At 44.1% G+C, this 21,773-nt stretch overlaps 1 protein-coding gene across 2 annotated transcripts in view; it reads right to left on the bottom strand.

Moving 5' to 3' along the window:
• Window positions 1-21,773, bottom strand: part of TRERF1 (transcriptional regulating factor 1) — an 89,124-nt gene that overhangs the window by 57,850 nt on the left and 9,501 nt on the right. For both annotated transcript variants that reach the window (XM_036768913.1, XM_036768914.1), the window contains exon 2: window positions 2,243-3,981. In XM_036768913.1, coding sequence (XP_036624808.1) covers window positions 2,243-3,709 — 1,467 coding nt within the window. In that variant the 5' untranslated portion in view covers window positions 3,710-3,981. The remainder of the gene's footprint in view (window positions 1-2,242; window positions 3,982-21,773) is intronic.

Genomic DNA, 21,773 nt, shown 5'->3' with positions numbered 1-21,773 from the left:
TAAGCTCACAGAATCACGGAGAGCAGATTTAGAGCTAGAAGTGACCCTAGAGGTCTTAATGGATCAAATGAGACATAACTGTAAAGTGCCTGGCTCATAGTAAGTGGTACGTAAATGCTAGTTATTACTGTTATTGTCATCAAAGTGCTTAGCACAGGGTCTGGCATACTGTAAGCACTAAATAAATGTTAGCTGTCACCATCCTGTCCAATCTCCTCATTGTACAGTGTTGGAAACGCTGAGAGCTAAAGTGACTCGCCTAGGGTCACCCAGCCAGTAAGTGTCAGAAGCAGGATTTAAACATACGTCTGCCTGACTCCAGGGCCAGCACTCTATACTATACTGTAGCGTCTCTATTGTGATGTGTCATACTAAAGAAATAAAAGGCAAAGCAAAGAAAAAGAAAACCGCTCCCAGGTCAGGGGTAGACCCAGGACAAACTGCTCAGGAGCTTATGCCATATCTCTGGCTCCTCCCACCCCTCCATCTGGTATCTCTCTCTCACTTCCTGATGTCCATCTCACCTCCACCTCCACACCCCCAGAACCAAGTTCATAGGCTCCATCACCAAATAATATTGTCCTAAGTTCCACCTATAACAACAGGTCTACAATGATCTAATAAGCTAATCCACAAACAGCTTGAGAGATAGATAAGCCTTTCCAGCAGGATGTGTGCCGCCACAGAGGGACTCTCAGTGAAAACCTTCTAGGTTCCAGCTTTAATAGAATTTCAGGCTTCAGGGATGGAGCTGTCATTCAGTCTCCTGCTACGAGACCAGCTTGGCCACTATTTTGTTTAAGACATCAGCACTCCCACCCCCATTCTTTTATAACCCTAAGAAGGGGAAGGGAGTATTTCCAGGCACTGGGATTTTCTCAGACACATCCCACACCCCCTCCTCCTTTCTTTCTTCCACCTAATGCCATAAAGTCGAGCCATTTACTACTCAGCTACTGTACCTAAAATCCCAGAGGGTGACTTAGTGACTCTGGTCCAGGTCTCCCATTCTACAGAGGAATACACGAGCTTTGCTAGACGAAGAGGCTTCTGCCCAAAGTTGCTCAGCTAGTAAGAGACAAGGCTCAGATAGGAAACTGTCTCTCAGCTCTACTTGGGTCAAATCATCCTCGGCTGACTTCACCTACAGGCAGCTCCAGCTGTTTATTCAGACACACCTGGGTTCACTTAAAACTACTACTAAGCAGGGTTGGAGCTTGTTAGCATTTAGATGGGAAAATGCCTGTGAATAGCAGACACTGCAGGCTTTAATTAGCAAGGGAGCACGGCATCGTGGATTGGTGGCTTTGGAACCAAGAAGATCTGGGTTAGAGCCCCGCCTTTGATGTGGACCTCGGTTTCCTCATCCATAAAAAGGGGGATTGGACTAGATGGGTTCTGAGGTCCCTTCCGGCTCTAGAGCACTGACCTTATGATTCTACATGTACTGCTGGACTTGGAGTCGGGAACAACTGTGTTCGAATCTCAGCTCTACCATTTATTTGTTGGGTGACCCTGGCAGCCATGAGGCACAATGGAGTCAGGAAGATCTTTGCAAGTTCAAATCTGGCCTCAGACACTTACTAGCTGTGTGACCGTGAGCAAGCCACTTAACCCCTGTTTGCCTCAGTTTCTTCGTCTGTAAAACGGGGATAATACGGGCATCCCAGGGGGGTTGTGAGGAACAAATGAGAAAATGACTGCGAAGTGCTTGCAACAGCACCTAGAATGTAGTAAATAGTATATAAATGTTATAAATGGTATAAACAATCTCTGAGACCCTTTTGTTTTTCTTGTTCGATCGTTTCAGTTGTGTCTGACTGCTGGTGACTCCATTTGGGGTTTTCTTGGCTCAGATGGTGGAGTGGTTTGCCATTTGCTCCTCCAGTTCATTTTACAGACGAGGAAACTGAAGCAAACAGGGTGAAGTGACTTGCCCAGGGTCACGCAGCTAGTGTCTGAAGCCAGATTTGAATTCACGGAGACGAGTCTTCCTGATACTAAGCACAGCACGCTCTATCTACTGTGCCACCTAGACAAAGACCCTTTCCAGGTCTAATCTATGATCCTATGACCTGAACTGGACTGTACAAGGTGAAAAGCCACACACACACACACACACACACACACACACACACACACCCCTAAAGCTCCGCCTTGCCCCAACACACACCCTCTGCTTCCACCCCTACTCCCAATCCACACTCCCACCTGAATAAGAGCTAAAGACTCATGAGGATACCTGGGACCACATGGAGCCAGGAGACAGCTGCTGGTGCTGGGGTCCCTTGCTGTTGAGGTGAATCCCCACTTGTGGCAGGAGAGGCCTATGGGCCAGACTGTTGCCAACTGCGTTCATCTCCTCCATCCCCGGGTCAGGGAGCCCCAGTCCCCCATGGGAGCCCAGCATGGCCTGGGCTTGCCGGTCACTCTGGTAATTCTTCTGCTGTACGTTCTCCCGATGCTGCTGCTGCTGCTGCTGCTGCTGCTGCAAGAGACTCTGCTGGTAGAAGTGTCGGCCATACTGTGGCTGAGGGTCCTGGTAGAAATACTGGGGCATAGATCCCAACTGGATGAGCTGGACCGGGTGGGGGGCCTGCTCCTGGCTGTACTGGTGGGGATCGTGCACAGACTTGGGGCCGGGGTCCCTGTGATAGGAAGGGGGCTGGAGCTGCATTTGCTGCTGCTGCTGCTGCTGCTGCTGCTGTAACTGGGGCATCATGGGCTGTGTTGGATAATAATGAGGTAATTGTATGGAGCAAGGTCGCTGGGGCGTGGGGGGCAGCAGCTGCTGTGTCCTGCTCTGTTGCTGCTGCTGCTGCTGCTGCATATCGGGCATGGGCATCCGCTGCTGTCCTGACTGTGGCTGCTGCAGGTAGTAGTGGGCCTGCTGCATCTGTGGCATCGGCTGGGGCAGCATCTGCTGGCCCTGCATGGGCTGGCTGCCCTGGGCGGGCATCTGCGCCATCTGCTGTTGGTAGTCATAGTACAGATGGGCCGGGGAGGGGTGCTGCCCGCCCTGCATAGCTGGCTTGGGTGGACCGTTGGCGAAACCAGAGTGGGCCTGATGGGGCATCTGCTGGTAGCGAGGAGGTATGGCGGGAGGTGCTGCCACAGCCTGAGGTTCGGAGGGCTTCTGAGACAGTAACTGGCGGAGGGCGCTGTCATTGGTACCGTCCATCACTGATGACTGGCTATGTAGCACCTGGGCCATGTTGTTGACCTGGATCCTCAGGTTCTGGTTGGCAAACACCTGGGTGAAAGAGTCTAACTTGTGGAGGACTCCGCTGGTGATCTTCTGGGCCCGGATGTCGTTGGACTGAGGATAGGCGTACGGATAGCCCTCAGCAGGTTCCACCTGAGCAGACGCCCCCCACATCACATTTGGGTTGGAGAGACTACCACGCAGCTGGATGTGGTTGTTCGGGCCAGCATGGCCCCCCCAACCCGTCTGCCTTGAGTTGTCCATCAAGCCAAGGTTCTTGGGACCAGTTGCCAGGCCCAGGCTGTCCCGAGAGTCCTGGGGGAAGTGGGGGGAGAGGGGAGAGGCCTGGGAAGCTTCCATGCCACCCCCTGCTGACGCAGTACCCCCATAACTGTGGTTGATCCCATTGCCCCCACTGAGACTGCTGTGTGGTGGCTGTTGGTAGTAAAGGTTCTCATTACCATGGATGCTATGATTAGCTTTGTACATCTGCTGATCCCCCATGGCGCCCTACTTGGTCCTAAATACAGAGGCACCAAAACCATTAAAAATGAAGGGGAGAAGGGAGAGAAGGGCAAGGAAAAAAGATGAAACCCTGAGATAGGCTGAGAGTTGCCAGTGCAGCTACTTGACAGCCGAGGAATACATATACATGGCGGGAGCTGGGGGCTCCTTGTCAACCCACGACACTGATGGCCAGTGCAGATGGCTTCACGTCTTCACGAGGGTCAGGGCACAGGCCAAAGGCTGAACGGTCAATGAGATGCAATTCACTCCTAGAAGAAAAAAAAGCAGAGGGGATGAAAATGCTGGTTTTCTCTTATAAAGACACAGGTGTGATTCCAGGCAAGCCAGTAAAAAGCACAATGACCTATTATGATGACTAAATACAAGTACATCCCACTTCTATGTCTGACTCTGCAGCTTACTGTGTTACCTTGGGCATGTCACCTGCCTGCTTGGGGGCCTTAGTTTCTCCTCCAGTAAAATGAAGGGCAGGTTGGGTTAAGCTGATCTCTAGGGTTCCTTCCAGCTATAACATTCTATGACCCTCTAAGATGCAGCACGTGATGGGGTCTCTTGGGGTCAACTGGCCTTGGGGCCAAATCCTGCCTCTGACGTGCAATGTCTAGGTGACCTTGAGCAAGTCAATTTCCTCAGCTCCTTCATGTATGAGATGAAAGGATCTGGAGTAGCTGGACTCGGGATGCTGTGAGCGCTGCCTCTGATCCTTCCTCTGAGAATCCAAACACTTCTGTACGCTTATTTAGCAGCTCGGATTCCCTGGAATGTGACTTGCCCATCTCCTGTTACCAGTCTCAGTTCAGTTGTTCACTCATTGACTTTTTTTTTACTTTATTTTTTTTGGGGGGGGGCGTTAAGTGACTTGCCCAAGGTCACACAGCTAATGAGTGTGTCAAGTATCTGAGGCTAATTGGAACTCAGCTCCTCTTGACTCCAGGGCTGATGCTCTACTCACTGTGCCACCTAGCTACCCCTCATTGACTTTTTGGGGGGCAGGGGAGGCAAGTGGGGTTAAGTGACTTGCTCAGGGTCACACAGCTAGTGACAAACATATGAGGCTGGATTTGAACTCGGGTCCTCCTGACTTCAGGGCTAGTACTTTATTCACTGCTGCTCCCTCAATGACTTTCATCGATTCCACCTAACTCCCAGATATCTCAAATTTACTATGTGGAAAACGGAACTCATTGTCTTTCCCTTAAAACTCTTCCATTTTTCAGACTTCCCTAAACTCCGATGAAAGCACCACCATTTTCCTCCTGTCCTGGGTTTGTGACCCCACTTTCCACAAATGCAATCAGCTGTCCAATCTTACCATTTCTGCCCTCACAGCACCTCTCACATCTGTCTCTTTTCAATCAACACAGCTACCACCTCGGCTCAGGTCCTCATCACCTCTTACCTACATTATTGCTAATCAGACTCCTCCTGATTGGTTTGTCTGTCTCAGACCCTCCTCCACACCCATCTATCCTATATATGCTGCTGATAAGTTAATTTTTAAGTAAATGTTTGACCACCAAACTCACCTACTCTATCCTTTCTATTGTACGGGCTCTAGGATAAAACGTAAATTCCTCAGTTTAACTTTTTGAAGCCCTATACATCTTGGCCTCAGTCTAACTTTCCAGACTAGCTGGACATTCCCCTCTCTCTCTCACATGCTGTGACACGGCTAACCTGGTCTTCTCTGTTCTTCGTATACAACCATCCATGACTTTGCCCTAGCCTTACTTCATTCCTGAAATGTACTTCCTCCTTGCCTTTGCCTCAGAGAATCACTTCTTCCTTTAAGATGCAACTCTGGCATCATTTCCTACAGGAAGCCTCTCCTCATCCTCCAACTGCTAGTGCCCTCTCTCCCAAACTACCTTCTATTTAACGTCACTGTATATAAATGAAGTCTTTCTGATTCCAGGCCTGACACTGTGGAATAAATACACCGACTAATTATTAATTGGCTTCTGTTGAGAGACACAGTAGATCAAGCTTTGGAAGACCACTGGCTGTGTAACCTTGGATAACTAACCTAACTTCTCAGTGTTCTAGGCAACTCTCTAAACCCACAAACGGCAGAAAAAAGGCTGACCTTCATTGAACAAGTGAAGTTCCTCATCTGGAGGAATTCAGGTCTTCCTGACTCCAGACCCAGTATCCTTGCATGGATATTTCGCTCATATCAGTGACATTGGAGTTCCAGTTCCTATCTCTATTTCTATTTGTTGACACACTTACTTTGTTAAAGCTCCTGAATGGTTGTAGGTGCATGATCATGCCTTGTCTCCCTAACTAGATTATAAAATCCTGGGAGAAGGATCCATGGCTTTGACTTCTTTTGCATCCCCCTAAGTGTAATGCTGCAACCCTAGGCCTTGTGAGGCAAACATTTTGCTCACTTGGACATTTCTTCTAACCCAGAAGCCATGTATCATTCAGCAAGAGAGAAGGATAAACTGATGGACAGCCAGGGTGCTGCACTGAGAGCCGTGAAATGTAAAAAGCCTACAGAACTCTGGGTAGATTCTCTATGGCAGGTCTATGGAAGAACCTGGATAAAGAAGGACACAGAATGCCAAGGCATGGCTAGGCTGTGATCTGCACTGATGGATGGAATGTCTGTCCTTAAAAGATCACAGACGCATTGCAATGTTCCAGCCCTGTGATCCCAGAGCTGTGCAAAATATTACAAATAACAAATTCTTCCATATAACAGGCTATCATGGCCCCAGAGACCCCCAGTGCCTCATAATTTTCAACTCAACCTGCCCATCACATTTACCTCGCCTTCCCTGGGCAACCCATCTGTCTTACAGTATTATGTATTCCTCTTACACATCTATCCCATTCTGTTATGTATCATGCTTTTCTCTTCACAAAGCTTTGCGTCCTCATGGTTTATCATGACCAAAGAACTTACTGCCTTTTGGTGAGGATCTTCTCTGTACTTAGTTGGGCAAATACTGGAAAAGCAAGCACTATCTGTGGCTAGGACTGTACCCAAAGCCTGTCCAATAGATGAGAATCAGCCAGACTTGCATTCCTCTGGTGTAGAATTCATGGGTCACCTCAACTCCAGGGTTAGGTGCTGGGAGAAGGCTCCACACGTTAGAAAGAATTATACAGAAGTGATATAAAAAGCAATAGAAAAGATGCCAACAGAGAAATGTCTGACCAGAAAAAAAAAATGGGCCAATAAAAGAGCAAAAGTTAAGCAATAATTAATGGACATGGTCCTTTGGTATCTACACAATGTTAGAGAAAACTTGAAGGATTACAGAATATTTGATGGACTTCTTTGGCAGAATTATGGGAATTAATGAATCCACATGCACTTATTAAACACCTACTATGTGCCAGCCATTGTACTAGGATATAAAGACTAAATTGAAACAGTCCCTGCCCTCAGAGAGTATACAATCTAATTGAGGAACATAAGACATATAAATTAAGTATGGAAGAAAAATGTAGACAAGAGATGCCCAGGATAGGCAAGAAGAGATGGGTTATAATCTCCATTGTTAAAGCAAGTACCAATCTGGATGAGATCACAGGTCTACTGTATATACTATACACACGTATATACGCTGTATACAGTAAACACTACATAAAATATACACCTTTTCTCCCTCAATATATCATAAGGTACTAAAGGGCATAAATCATGTGTATTTATCTGTGTATCTGTGTAGAACATAGTAAAAGTTAAGCAAATGTTTGCTGAATGAGTGTTCTCCTCTTTTGGTAGGGGAATTAAGTAACCAAGGAGGAAGCCTGTCAGAGAAGAGCATGGTTTTAAAAAGCCAGAGAGGAAGTTCCTTTTGGCCTGTGCTACTGCAGGATTTGTTTGCTTACAATTCAGAAGGGGTTACACCCAGCTCCCACCAGACCACCCCAACTTATTCAAGAAAGAAAAAAAAACAAAGTTTTTCTCATTTCCTCTACCATTAACCTAAAAACACATAGACACAGAAAAAGAGATTTCTTAGGTGACTATGGTTATCTAGCTAAAAAAGCTCTGCTCTTGGGTCTATTGGAAAAGTTTTATTCAAATTGTTTAAGGATTTCCTTATTCCCCTCCCCATCCAAGGAGAGGAAAAAAAGAGGTTGAACGAAGTGATTTTCCCAGCATGTCGGCAGATGTTCTACAGCCTCCATAAGTAATGTTGCTCTGGCTGCTGATTGGTCTTCTAATAAAGTCTACGGTGGGTATTTTATAATCCTGTAATCTGATTAACATGAACATGTGCTGCCAATAAAAATGATTAGACACACCAGTCTCATGCAACCCTTGGCCAAAGCACTCTCCCTTCTCTCTTCTTCCTCTCTGGATCCATCTCAGTTCTCACAGAGCCATCACAGCTTCAGAAAGGAGGCTGAAAAGGCTTTTGATGGGGCTTTGGGGATGGCTCTCCCAGATGTGAACTGGTTTTCAGGGCTGCATTTTGGCCATCATCTGCATTTCCCTATCCTTCCTGAGGCTGGCAACTCCCATCTTACCATCTGCTATCAATAGTTTCCTTTCAAGTCAGCAGCCCCCTCTAGTGCATTCAACAATGAGAATTTGGGGACCCTCATCCCATGAGGGATCTGGGCCCCACTCTTCCATCAGGTGGCAAACATTCATGCTATATTCGAGCTGAGCAGCATGATCCCCTAGGCCCAACAGTCAGCACTATTCCCCTCCAGAAGTTAACCTTATAGAGGAGTTAAGTTTTATGATTCTAAATAGTAGAGAGGAAAATAATTCTCCTGACATTATAAGAGACACTTCAGTCCATTTTGACATGTAAATAATGGTTTGCCTAATTCCAAGATGCTACCAAAAGAGACCATGTGGAATGAAGTTCACACACACACACACACACACACACGCACACTTCCCCAACCAAACAGAGGAAGACTGGGCTTCAAATTACAGCAATAGCTGTAAACTCGGGTTGGATTAACCAAAGTAACTGGCTTATTTGTAGCCAACTGGCCCTGAAGCATTTTCCTCTTAAACTGAGGCATTGGTATTCTACAACCTACACTAAATAATCTCCCTTGGGGATCTCCTAGTCTCTCAGATTAAAATTTGTTCTGGTTTGGTTTGGTCTCACGGAGGTCTGTGCTAGGGACCATGTATCATCCCAAATCTGGCCAGGCGAACCGTTGCTTTTTTGAGCTGTAGTAACTCTGTAGGAAAATATGTGTGGAAGCTACTATTTTGGATTCCTTTGGCTCTGGGGCATCGAAGTGATGGATTTGGAGTCCAAAGGTCTTGGGTTTTAATTATTCCAAATCTACTATTCACTAGGGAGGCAGCTAGGTGGTGCAGTGGATAGAGTGCCAGGCCTGGAGTCAGGAAGACCCGAGTTCAAACTTGACCTCAGACACTTACTAACTGGAGACCCTGGGCAAGTCACTTCATGCCGTTTGCCTCAGTTTCCTCGTCTATAAAATGAACTGGAGAAGGAAATGGCAAACCACTCTAGCATCTTTGCCAAGAAAGCCCCAAATGGGGTCACAAAGAGTCCACGCAACTCAACCACAACAACAAAAACTATTCACTCTCTGGAATCTTGTACAAAGTCCCTTAACCTCTCTGGATCCCAGTTTCCTCCTCTGTAAAATGGGGGTGACCATTTCACGCAAGCATGGCATAGTGGGATAAAGTGCTGGACCTGGAATCAGGAAGATCTGGGTTCAAATCCCAATTCAAGATACTTACTAGCTGTGTGACCCTCTCTTGACCTTAGTTCCTCAGTTATAAAATGAGGGGGTTGGAAAAGATGACCTTTAAGGACCCTTTACAATCTTTAAAATACCTTCCAGATCTAAAACTATGATCTGTAGGCCTCCGAACATAGTAGGTACTCAGTATTCACTGATTTGACTGAGTAGGCCAAAAAAGGACAATGCATGTGGAGATCAGAAGATCTGAGTTCAAATCCCAAGTCTACCGCTTAGTAGAATCTCTCGGTTGGAAAGGACTTCTTTAGAAGTCATCAGGTCCAACTTGTCCTTCATCTCTAACAAATGGTCAGCTAGAAGGCAGGAAGAACTCATGGCCTCCTGTAGAGGCCCATCACATTTCTGAACTATTCTAATTGCTAAGAAATCTATCCTCATGATGCCCTCAGAAAAACTTGGAAAGACTTCTGTGAACTGAGACAAAGTGAAATGAGCAGAACCAGAAGAACACTACACAAGTAACAGCCATAGTGCACTGTGAATGACACTCTCAGCAATACAGTGATCAAGACCATTATGAAGGACTTACAACTAAAAATGCTATCCATCTCAGAGAACTGATGGGGTCTGAATGCAGATTGAAGCATACTTTTTCTTTCCTTTCTTTTTCTTTTTTTTGGTCTGTTTTCTCTCACAACATAACTAACATGGAACTGTTTTGCATGACTTCACATGCATGACCTATATCAAACTGCTTTCCTTCTCAATAAGGGGGAAAAGGGAAGGAGGGAGAGAGAAAATGTGGAACTCAAAAAAATTTTAAAACAAATATCAAAAACTGTTTTTACATGTATTTAAGGAGAAAATAAAATATTACATTTTAAAAGCAAAAAGATAAAATAATATGGAGAACAAAAAATAAATCAATTTATCCATATGTGGAGTTGAAATTTGCTTTTTGAAAACTGCTACCCACTGCTCCTAGTTTTGAGCTATGCGGCCAATCGAAGCTAGTCTAATTCCCCTTCCCCATCATAGTTAGCCATTCACCTCTGAAGACTGCTATTATGTTCCCCCAACTAAGTTTTCTTGACTCCAGGTCAAAGCTCCCAGGTCCTTTAAAATGATCTTCTTATGGCATGGATTATAATCAAACTAAATGTCCTCTTTCTATGAGCCTTATCTTTTCTTTGCCTCAGTTATCAGTAAAATAGGGTAATACCACCTGCACTAATTCATAGAAAGCTAGCTGTGCCAGATCAAGTGAGATAATTCATAGAACTATCTGTAGTTAAGAAGCCTTGTACATATCAAGATCAGGAATCATTATCATATCCTCAGGGGCACACTCTGTGGGCATTAATCTGGCTTCCTTCCTTCCATATGGTAGGGAAAAAGAAGGCCATGTCACAGGTGAGAATCATTCATTCATTCAATCTTTCATGCAAGCATTGACTGAGCACCTACTTTATACTCAGCCCTAAAGGGGAGATCTACAAGCCCAGACACACACATCAACTCTGTCTGTGTGAGCTCCCCAACCCCAAATCAGGACTGCTAGAGTCAAACTGGGCACAGAGTTGGATCCCCACTCTGTTCCCATTTCGTGGTAGTAGACAAGCTAATGGGTAATGGCATGGAAGACAAGAAAGACAAGGAACAGTGTCTGAGGGGCCTGAACAATCAAAGAGACCTGGAATTAGAATCCAGGACCAGGGTTCAAATCCTGACTCGACTCTCAGTAGCTTTATTAATTTGGAAAAGTCAGTTTACATCTCTGAACCTCAGCATCCTCATTTGTTTAAAAAAAAAAAAAAGGAATCTTAGTCCTTACACTAGCCATCTCAGGGGATAGTCTTAAGGAAAGTGCTTTTGGTAAAGTTTTAAACTGCTGTCACAAGTTATTACTATAGAAAAAGGGCATCTACAGCCTGGTCTTGTCAGCTGAGTATCAAATGAGTGGGACTGCCAGAGGAGGGGGAAATTACAAATAAATAAGAGAAGGGAGTGGCCCAATTACTACAATCCCCTCAAACACAGAGATTAAAGCTAATGACCTATGGCTTCCAGTGAATAAAAGGGGAGGAGCTGAGGGCCAAGGTGACCAGGATAGGGAAGGCTCCTTCTCCCAATGGGCTTGAAGCAGGGGCCACTGTACATTAATTAGAGACTAAACAAACAATAAAAAAAAAGGTCCCATGCCATCCATAATTCAAACAGCTATGCCAGAGTAGGGTAGGGCAGGGCAGCTGGGATTAAGAGCTATCCAGCTGCCCTGCTTCATCTTTCCTCTGGGGACAGTAGTAGAGGGACTGAAGACCCTTCGGTTAGGTACAGCAGTTCCATTTCTGGGTTCTGGTGGGGGAAGGGTTGCTATAGCAACATGATCCCGGATTCTGTGGAAGTTTAGGATGGGGAAGGGGGGGGGGAGCGAATGAGTAGAGGAAGGAAGGCCCTGAAGGGAGGGAGGTCTGTCAAACAGCTCCATCCACCCCCCCCCATAAAGTAAATTATTCATCTTGTAAAATAACAAGTCATGCAAATGAGGCTAAGAAAATACCTTCAGGGTTTAGTTCCGCTTACTCAAGTCCCACACCCAAGATCCTGGGAACCCTCACTGCCAAGAGAGAATCTAGTACTGGGGCCCTCAGGGAAGGAGAAGCATGGATGAAGGAGGGGCCCTTCCAGAGAAGGAGGAGGAATGGGGAAGAGGGAGAGGAGCAGAGCCAGGAAAGGTGGGGGGGGCTACCTTCTCCTCTGCCTCCCCAAAGAACAGGCCAGTCACAGATGTGACTACAGCTGGCTCCCTCTCCCTCTAAACACATGCTCTACCTACAAAAAAGACTTGAGTATCCCGTCAATTTGGCTTAGAAGCAAGGGTCATGGTGATAAAGTTCATGGTTTGGACTCAGGAAGGCAACCCTTAACTTTGCTCTGTTCTGGAGCCAAATACAATTCAATAAACATCTTCTATGGGCAAGGCACCGGTGATACAAAGATAAAAAAGGAAATATTTGTGCATCGTAGATCTAAAGGGAAATCGTACTCTATCTAATCCACCCCCTCACATCTTACAAGTGACTAAACTGAGGGCCTCAGAGTGCTGTGCCCAATAAAAAGATTCTTACTTTAATACAAGCAAGAGGCATCACAGACAGGATTTGAACTGAAGTCCTATGAATCCCAGAGTTAGTGTTCTTTCTATTTTATTACACAGGAAGGTATACAACATGCACCCAAAGAAATACAAAATAATCTCAAAAGGGAGACAAAATGCTAGCAACTAAAGGGATCGGGAAAGGTTTTTGTGGAAGGTGGTGCTATCGCTGCACTCATTTTACATCTGAGGAAACTGAGGCAGAGCGAAAGGATATGACTTGCCCAGGGTCACTTAAGTGTCTGAAGCCAGATTTTAATTTGGGTTTTTCTGACTCCAGGCTCAGCGCTCTATCCACTACCCACTTTGATGATTCTGTGTGGAGTTATAATTATCAATGCAAACCATCCCTCCTGGAGAGCGCATCAAAGTGCATTCTATAATCACAGGCAGTAAACAAAGCCAACATTTTGTGCAAATATATTCCAATGGACTTGGGTGCTGCCTCTGACTGTTTGTGCTTAATATGATTCTTCTTGTCTCCCATCCCTATTCACCCAATGAATGGAGTACCCTGTTCTACGGGCAGCTAGGTAGCACAATGGATATAGTGTTCTGTTTGGAGTCAGAAAGACTCCTCTTCCTGAGTTCAAATCTAGCCTTAGACACTCATTACCTGTGTGACCCTGGGCAAATCATTCAACCCCGTTTGCCTCAGTTTACTCATGGCAAATCACAACAATATATTTGCCAAGAAAATCCCAAATGGGGTCACAAAGAGTCAGACACAACTGAACAACAGCAACCTTGTTATACAAATACTGAATAAACATTGGGCAAGGAAGATGAGCAAAACAGCCATATCCTTCCAGGAGTTCTAAGTACAATAGAGTCACTTCATTCTCTGAAAGAGACTGGCTGAATTCAGTCATTCTCCAATAATAATTCTGTCCACTAAGCCAAGCTCTCTCTGCCAAGCCTTCCCGGGCAGAATGATAAGATCCTAACATGACAGAAAAGGCAACAAAAGTATGGAGAGTGTAAGTTTAGGCCTGACAGGGATTAGTGCACCAGGCTAATAACACCAAGGTCATATATTCAAGGCCTATTTGAATCAGTTAGATTTGAGCACTGGTTCCTTTGGAGATATGGATCACCGGTCATCAAGAAGACCAAAGAAGAGGGTATGGGGGGGAAGGCTCTCTATATCCCACCCAAAACAAATCAAAAAATATATCCTGGGATGGAGAATGCAAATATTTACTGATATGATCTTGATAATTCATAGTTTGGTTATCCCAAAGGTGAGGGAGTCAGAAGATTTGGGTTCTATTCTAGCTTACTAGTTGTGTGACTCCGGGCAAGTGATGACCCGTTTCTCAAAATGTCAGTTCCCTCTTCTATAAAACAGAAGTAATAAAACTACCTACACAGGGACAGCTAGGTAGTACAGTGGATAAGAGCACTGGCTCTGGAGTCAGAAGGACTTGAGTTCAAATCTGTCCTCAGACACTTATTAGCTGTGGGACCCTGGACAAATCACTTAACTCCGAATTTCCTCTAAAAAAAACCCACACCCTACTTATACCACAAAGCACGGTTATGAGGAAAGTTATTTGGAATTGTAAAGAACCGTATGAATGAGTAGTTATCATGACCTCTTCCCTACCTTTCATATGGTTGAACCAGCCGCACCACAACCAGTCCTTCCTTCGCTGGCCAATGTACAGATGACCTCTGCGCTTTTCCTGACAAGCGCTGATCCATCCTCGACTAGAGCGCCTTTGGCGACAGGAAACTCCCCCAGCATCAGGCAGCCAGTTCTACTGTGGGTCAATTATTACTCCTGTTTCTTAAATAGCTTTCTAAGATTTGCAAAGCACTTTAAGTACACTATCTCATTTGATCTTTGACAACAATCCTGTGAGGTGGGTGCTATTATTATCTCTATTTGACAAATGGGGAAACCAAAGTAGGGAGCAGTTTAGGGTCACAAAGATGGTAAGTGTCTAAAGTGGGATTTGAACTCGGGTCTTCCTGACTCTAAGTCCAACACTCTGCCCACTGTGACACATAGCTGGCACCTTGGCAATTCTACCTCTTGGTTGTTTGTTGTTGTTTTACATATATACATATGTGTATCTGCGTGTGTAAATACAAAGAGGGAAGGAGAAGGGGAGAGGGAGAGAGGGAGAAGGGGAGAGAGGGAGAGAGAGGGCGGGGACACTATATTCATCTCCCTATAGCTTCCAAATACTGGCTGAAGTTCTACTCTCAAGACCAAAGCAGGGAAAACCCAATTCCTCTTCCTCATGACAATCCTTTAAATATTTGAAGACAGAAATCATGTACCCCTTAAATCTTCTCTTCTTCCAAATAACTTCTTAGTGCCTTCAAAACTTCTTCATACGATAAGGTTTCAATTCCACTCGCCATCCCTAGTGATCCTGTTCTGGACAAGCTCTGACTTGGCAAAGCTCCTATGAAAATGTGGTGCCCAGACCTGTGTGAAATACTCCAGATGTGGGCTGATGTGCAGTGGAACTGGTGCTGCTTTAATTCTGGGAACTAGATACTTTGATGAATAAGACTGCAATTACTAATTTTTTTATACATCCATCACACTGTTGACTCATGCTGAAATTGGAAAACACACGGCATTTTCCACATGAAAATCCTCTCGCTCTCCCATATTGTGTGCTTAGGCAGTTGTTGTTTCTGAAGCAGAGTCTAAGATTTTACATTTGAGACTATCATTCTATTTCGTATTGTTAGATGTGGGCCATGACACCATCTTGTCAAGATCTTGATTATTGCTGCTATCATCCAACATAAATCTGTTCTGCCTCCCAGCAGAGATTACGGGAATTGACATTTCTTTATTTGGATGACTGGAGAAATGAAAATGATAATCTGATGAAATTTCTGAACTACCTGTATGTTTGAATTATTCAAGGTCCTCAACCATACCTCCACGACACGGGACATTTAAGAGGTGGCAGTGCCCAGGTGGAACTCACATTCCCCTTATTCCTTAAAGTTCTATTAAGTTCCTTTGAAAATGCTTGCTTAGAAATCTAATCAACTGTCCATGTCAGAATGTGTGTGTGTGTGTGTGTGTGTGTTTTAGAAATCTCTAATTAGAACTACAGAGTCTTCTTCAAAACTGAAGCAGTTAGGAGGGAGATTTAAATATACGTATGTGTATACACACACACACGTAATTTTATATTGTGTGTGTGTGTGTGTTTTTCTGTGTGTGTGTAAATTTCCCCTCTCCATCTCCTACACTGCCATCATTATTAGGCAGGACATTATCACCTTTTTCCTTACAGATGGCTCTCTATTGGCTCACCTTGCTGCCAGCCTCCTCTGTTCACTCCAATTCATTCTTTTAGATATATCTTTAGTGCGGCTCTGCTCATGTTACACATTTTCCACCCCTTACTCCCACTTCTCTAACCCCAACCCTGTCCTGTACTCAAAAACATTCACTAGTACCTCACTGCCTCTAGAATAAAAACCAAACACCTCCACCTAGCATAAGCTGCCATGCACAATCCAGCTAGAATCCACTGCTCCAATCTTACCATATATTACCTCCCTTTACAAACCCTTGATCATGTCCCATGTTCTCTTTTGCCATGCCTAAAAGGTGTCTTCCCCTAACTTCTCATCTCTGCTTACAATGTCACTTCCTCCACGAAGTCTTATCTCAAAAATGTTCCTCTGTTTTGTAATAGTTGTCTATAATAGCAAAAAAAAAATGGAAATAAAGTGAATATGCTTTGATTGGGGAATAGTTGAACAATTATAATAAAATATCATTGCTCTATAAGAAATGATGAAAATGAGGAATTCAAAGAAATATAAGGAGACTTCTCCGAACTGATTCAAAGTAAAATAAGAAGCACCAATAATGACTATAATGTGAGTTAAATCATTAAAGGGCAACTGATCTCCAATTAACTGAAATAACCAATTTCAGCTGCAGAGAGAAGATAAGAAAATATACTTCCCTCCTCTTGGTAGAGATGTGGACGACTACAGTATCCAACGATGAAAAGATATGGGCAAGGAGTAAGACATTCAAGTTCTTATCTTGGGATTATCACTAACCAGCTATGTGTTCAAAGGTGGGGGGACAGGACAGTCCAGAGCAGATAATGTCTCAGGTTCTTTCCAGAAAGCAATAGTGAAAGACAATGTAATTTACTAGAACTAAAGGTATTCAGGGAAATAAGACCCAAGGTCTTCCTCTTTTGTACCATTTCACTTCCTTCCCTCCAAATATTCAAAAACTTACCCCGCTAGAAATCCATCAAACTTGCCGGCCCTAGCTAAAACCAGATTTCCCATCTGGTACTCATTATTTTGGGCAGCCAAGTGATACAGTGGATAGAGTGCGGGGCCTGGAGCCAGGAAGATGAGTCGCAGACACTTACTAGCCGTGTGACTCTGGACGAGTCCTTTAACCCTACTTGCCTCAGTTTCCTCATCTGTAAAATGAGCTGAAGAAGAAAATGGCAAATCACTCTAGTATCCTTGCCAAGAAATCCTCAAATGGGGTAACGCAGAATTGGATGCGACCGAAAACAACTGAACAACAACTTATTATCTCACAACCCCAGTTTCTTGCCAAATTTATTTTGCAAGCCCAGGAGAGATGGGATGAAATATTAGACCAAAAGTTCCATGGGCTTAGCACAGAAGCAAGCCTAGAGAGAGCTTGGGGAGAAAGGCAGAGAGCCCATTGTAAGAGTGACATAGGCTGTTAAGGTGTTTCACCTCTTTGGTACCTAACTAGCTAAGTGATAGTTTAAAAATGTACATATTCATTAGCTGGTAGCAATATGTAGGAGGGCTTTGGGGGCTGGGGAGACAGACAAGGGCATCAGAAAACCCTCTTGGGAGAATAGTGAAATAATGTAGACACGATTTAATGAAGACTTTGATTTAGGATGGTCAAGGTGAGAGTGGGGACAAAGGGGCATACTAGAAGGAAGAACCAACAGGGCTTGGTGACTGATTTTCTAAAAAACATGAAAGAAAAGGAAGAGTCAATGATGATTCCACGGTTTGGACCTGGAAGATCAGAGAGAACAGAGTGGAGTTGTGGAGTATAATAGCAAAATAGAAAAATGAAAATGTCCAGTATCTTGAAATATAAGATTGGAGATAAAGGACAATATGATGGGGTGCATAGGACACTGGACTCAAAATCAAGAAGATTTTTGAATCTTGACTCAAATATCTATGTAAGCCTGGGCAAGTCACCTAACTACTTGGCCCTCATTTCTAAAATGATGGAGTTAGTTGGTCTTGACCTCCACAGTCCCTTCCAGCTCTAAATCGACCCTATGCCCCCATGGCAAAGATACAAATATACATTGGGGAGTCATCAGTACAGAGGTAAGAGCTAAAACCAAGAGAATGGATGAGTTACCTTGCTTAATTACAAAACAGGGAATAAGTTCCAGGCTTGAGCCTCAAAAAGGCCTCTTCAGTCCCTACGTTCCCACCATTTTGGTCTGACTCCCTATCACTTGACAGTAAGCTGAGCTACTCTGTTCACTCCAAGAATGACATAAATTGGGGCACTGGTATCTAATGGGGAATGAACTCAAGAAAAGTTGGAAAAAAGCAAGGGATCTCCTGAACCGTGTCAGGAGCAGGTATTAACCCAACAAGATAAAAGAATTACCTACACTGAGTCCCGTGTCAAGAGAGAAGAAGCCAACAAACCATCTCCAGCCTTCAGAATCCACAGAACATCATAACTACTGCACTGGGTCAGTCCCTGTGGTTCATTCAGCCCAGAGTTCTGTTTCTTCCAGGAATACCAAGGAATGGAGGGGTGTGGGAGCATGAGTGTCCTCCAAACCACCAGCTTCAAAAAGCTGACAGCTTGACCCATACATATATTCCTAATTTTCCTTAAAGACCATCCTAGAACTGCCACCTAGAAAATTGATCTGGACATTTCTTGAATCTATTTCTACATCAAATCTTGTCTCGCCTTCAGGCTAATAAGTTTCATAATAAATTTAACCCTCACTGTATAAAATAACCCTTCTTTATGTTTGCCTTAAATCTACCTCCTAGCTGCTTCAGTCTTGAGGAAGACCCTCTAGATTTAATCAGGGATTTGATGAACAAACATTTTCTCATACCCTTAATGATGTTGTCACTGTCATCTATTAACCTCTTGGGCACTCTCTCATCTTCAATAACTTTGGCACCTGGCCTATGGTTTTCCTCTCAATCCCAACACCTGCATTCCTTCTTAATTTCAATATTATGTTAGCAGGGGACGAACCCCTCTAACACTCTGGTATCCTAGTATAATCAACCTCCTCAGATGCCATGACCTCCACTTCAACTCTTCTGCAGTCTCCACCATCACCTGAAACTGCTACACCTCCTTGACCCTGACCTCTAGAATTCCCCTCTCTGATCACAATTTCCTTTTCTCCCACTTCTTTCGGGCTTACTCTCACATCTGTTCTTTGTCATTGTATTAACCATCGAGACTCTCAATACATCAATGTTCTCCCACACAAAACACCCCTGCTCTGGCTCTACTTTCCTACCTCAGTTTTGACCCCACATTTACCCAGTTCAACAAGGAACTGCTCCCACCACCTTTAAAGTAACTTGCCAACTTGTCCTATGGTTCTCATCCTGTTAATCCTCACAATATGACTTTTATTATTCCCAAGATTCTAGTGCTCCTGGAAAACACAGAAGTAAACAGTTGAGGGAAGGGAGGAGAGGGGGGATAAAATGAGAAAACTATCAATAATCATATGAAAACTTTTTCCAAATCACTAATAATAAGAAATAAGAATCCAAATTACTCTGAGATTTAAGTCACAACCAGAAAATTGGCCAAAAAATGCAAGATGGAAACAGTCAGTGTTGGAAGGGCTGTGGAAAGACAGGTAAACTATTGCTGGAGAAGTATAATTTGTTATAAGTAATAATAAAGCAAGTAAACAAAATAAGTAAATGAACTATATATACTCTTTGAATCTGAGACCCTGCAACTGAGCATGAGCACATGGTCCATGGAGTATGTTGAGATATTCATAGCTGTACTTTCTGTGGTCCCAAAAAATGAAAAGCCAAACAGGTGCCTACGGCTTGAGGAACTGCTGAACAAATTGTGGCATATAAGTAGAATGGAAAATTACTGGGCCATAAAACATGGAAAGAAGATAGCATGTCCCCATGTGCTGCAACCAGCATAGTGGTAGGTACTAAATAAGTATTTGCTGAATTGAATTTATTTCTCTTTAAAGGATTTTATATTTCTATCTCTACAAAGAGGATCCATGAAGATCTTTCAATGGGGACATTTTTAAATGCTACTTTACACAAAAGTATAGAACAGGCCCGTGGGCTACACTTAAGGGGGTTATCCACTTGAACAAGATGCCCGGTAGAACAAGTCTGAAATGGGGCCTTGCCTGGATACTCATGCTCAAGAATCAACAACCAACCATCACCTCAAGATGACTGGCAAACCTCTGCTTGCAAAAGGGCAAGAAAGGAGACACAACAAACCCATGACGTATGTAGCACAGGAAGGGTTTTCTTTAGGGTGGAAAAAGTGCTTTCCAGCTATAAAGACCCAACCTTTGGCTAGTGACTCTCCCTTACTACTGAACTCTGAAGGAAAGAAAAAACAAAAAGAAATAGCGGCCTCAATTTCTTCAACTGTAATATGAGAATAATAATAGTACCTACCTCCCAGGGTTGTTGTGAGGATCAAATGAGATAATATTTATAAAAGTACTTAGCACAGTGCCTGGCATGTGGTAGGCATTAAATAAAAGCTTATTCCATCTATCCAGGTTTGGCTTGATTCTCTACGTCTCACTTTTTATTGAGCCTGATTTTATCAATCGGAAACTGTATGTTACATTGCAATGACTAATACTTGTTGGTGGTGATAGTGGCGCTGGCGGCGTGTGTGTGTGTGTGTGTGTGTGTGTGTGTGTGTGTGTGTGTGTACGTGCATGTGTGTTTTTAAAATCTATTCAAAACTTAAATGTCCTGATAAAACTTTGGAAACTCATTTGTAATGACAGTGTATTAACAACACTCATCACCTGTCAGCTCAATACATTCAAATATTATCTTCCAATGTTCAGAACATAGTTTTTAATTAAAGAAGTCTTTAAGGAGCAATTCCTCACACAGCATGGAAGTGAAATGGAGAAAGATAGTGACAAGTTAAAAAAAAGTGAGTAGCTGAGCTAACTTCTCATTATTCTATCATTTAAGAAGAGGAAAAAGCTCAATACTCTGTGGGTTTAACTTCCCAAGGTATCACCATGCCCCTAAGTCTCCAGATAGAAGCTAGCACAGCCCAGCGTGGGCCACGCTAGGACAGACCAGACTGGGAGTTGGGTGGCGCAGGCCTTAGGGCCATGAATCACTGAGCTGTAGCAGTTACCAGACTTCTCAACCCACAAAAGCCAAAGACAACGGAGCAAGTCAGTGGGAAAACTGCTGAACCTGGATGAGAGAAGTGTGTGGTCTGGCCCCAGCCCCAAGGCAGCAGAGGTGGTGCGGAGGCAGCAGCAGGAAGCTCCTGGGGTTGCTTCCAGAGCTCCAGCAGTGGCTGCTTCCAGTCCCAGGCCCATACTATGGGAGGAATCAAGCAGCGGATCAGAGCAGGAGTGCAGGGAGTACTTTGCTGGCACAGAGGCAGAGTTCTCTTGCAGTTCTTGGGGAAGGAGGAGTGCTGGTGTGGCAGAGTTTGCTGCATAGAAGTAGCTCTGAAAACAGCAGCACAAGGCCCCTAAAGCTTGGGACAAAGCACTCTCCACTCTAAAAGCAGTCATACCCTGACAAAAAGCTTAAGGGTCAAGTAGTTGTCGTGAACAGGCAGCGTAAAAGGACTCAGAGTCAGACTATAGAATCTTTTGTTGGTGACAAAGAAGATCAAAACATACAGCCAGAAGAAGTCAACAAAGTCAAAGAGCCTACATCAGAAGCCTCCAAGAAAAATATGAATTGGTCTCAGGCCATGGAAGAGTTCAAAAAGGATTTGGAAAAGCAATTAAGAGAAGTAGAGGAAAAATTGGGAAGAGAAATAAGAGTAATGCAAGAAAATCATGAAAAACAAGTCAATGACTTGCTAAAAGAGAGCCCAAAAAAAATACTGAAGAAAATAACACCTTAAAAATAGACTAACTCAAATGGCAAAAGAGCTCCAAAAAGCCAGAAGAATGCCTTGAAAAGGCAGAATTAGCCAAATGG

Source organism: Trichosurus vulpecula, chromosome 7 (assembly GCF_011100635.1).
Source record: "Trichosurus vulpecula isolate mTriVul1 chromosome 7, mTriVul1.pri, whole genome shotgun sequence".
Lineage (NCBI taxonomy): Eukaryota > Metazoa > Chordata > Mammalia > Diprotodontia > Phalangeridae > Trichosurus > Trichosurus vulpecula.
The sequence above is the reverse complement of the archived record's forward strand: the minus strand, read 5'-3'. Positions and strand labels throughout refer to the sequence as shown.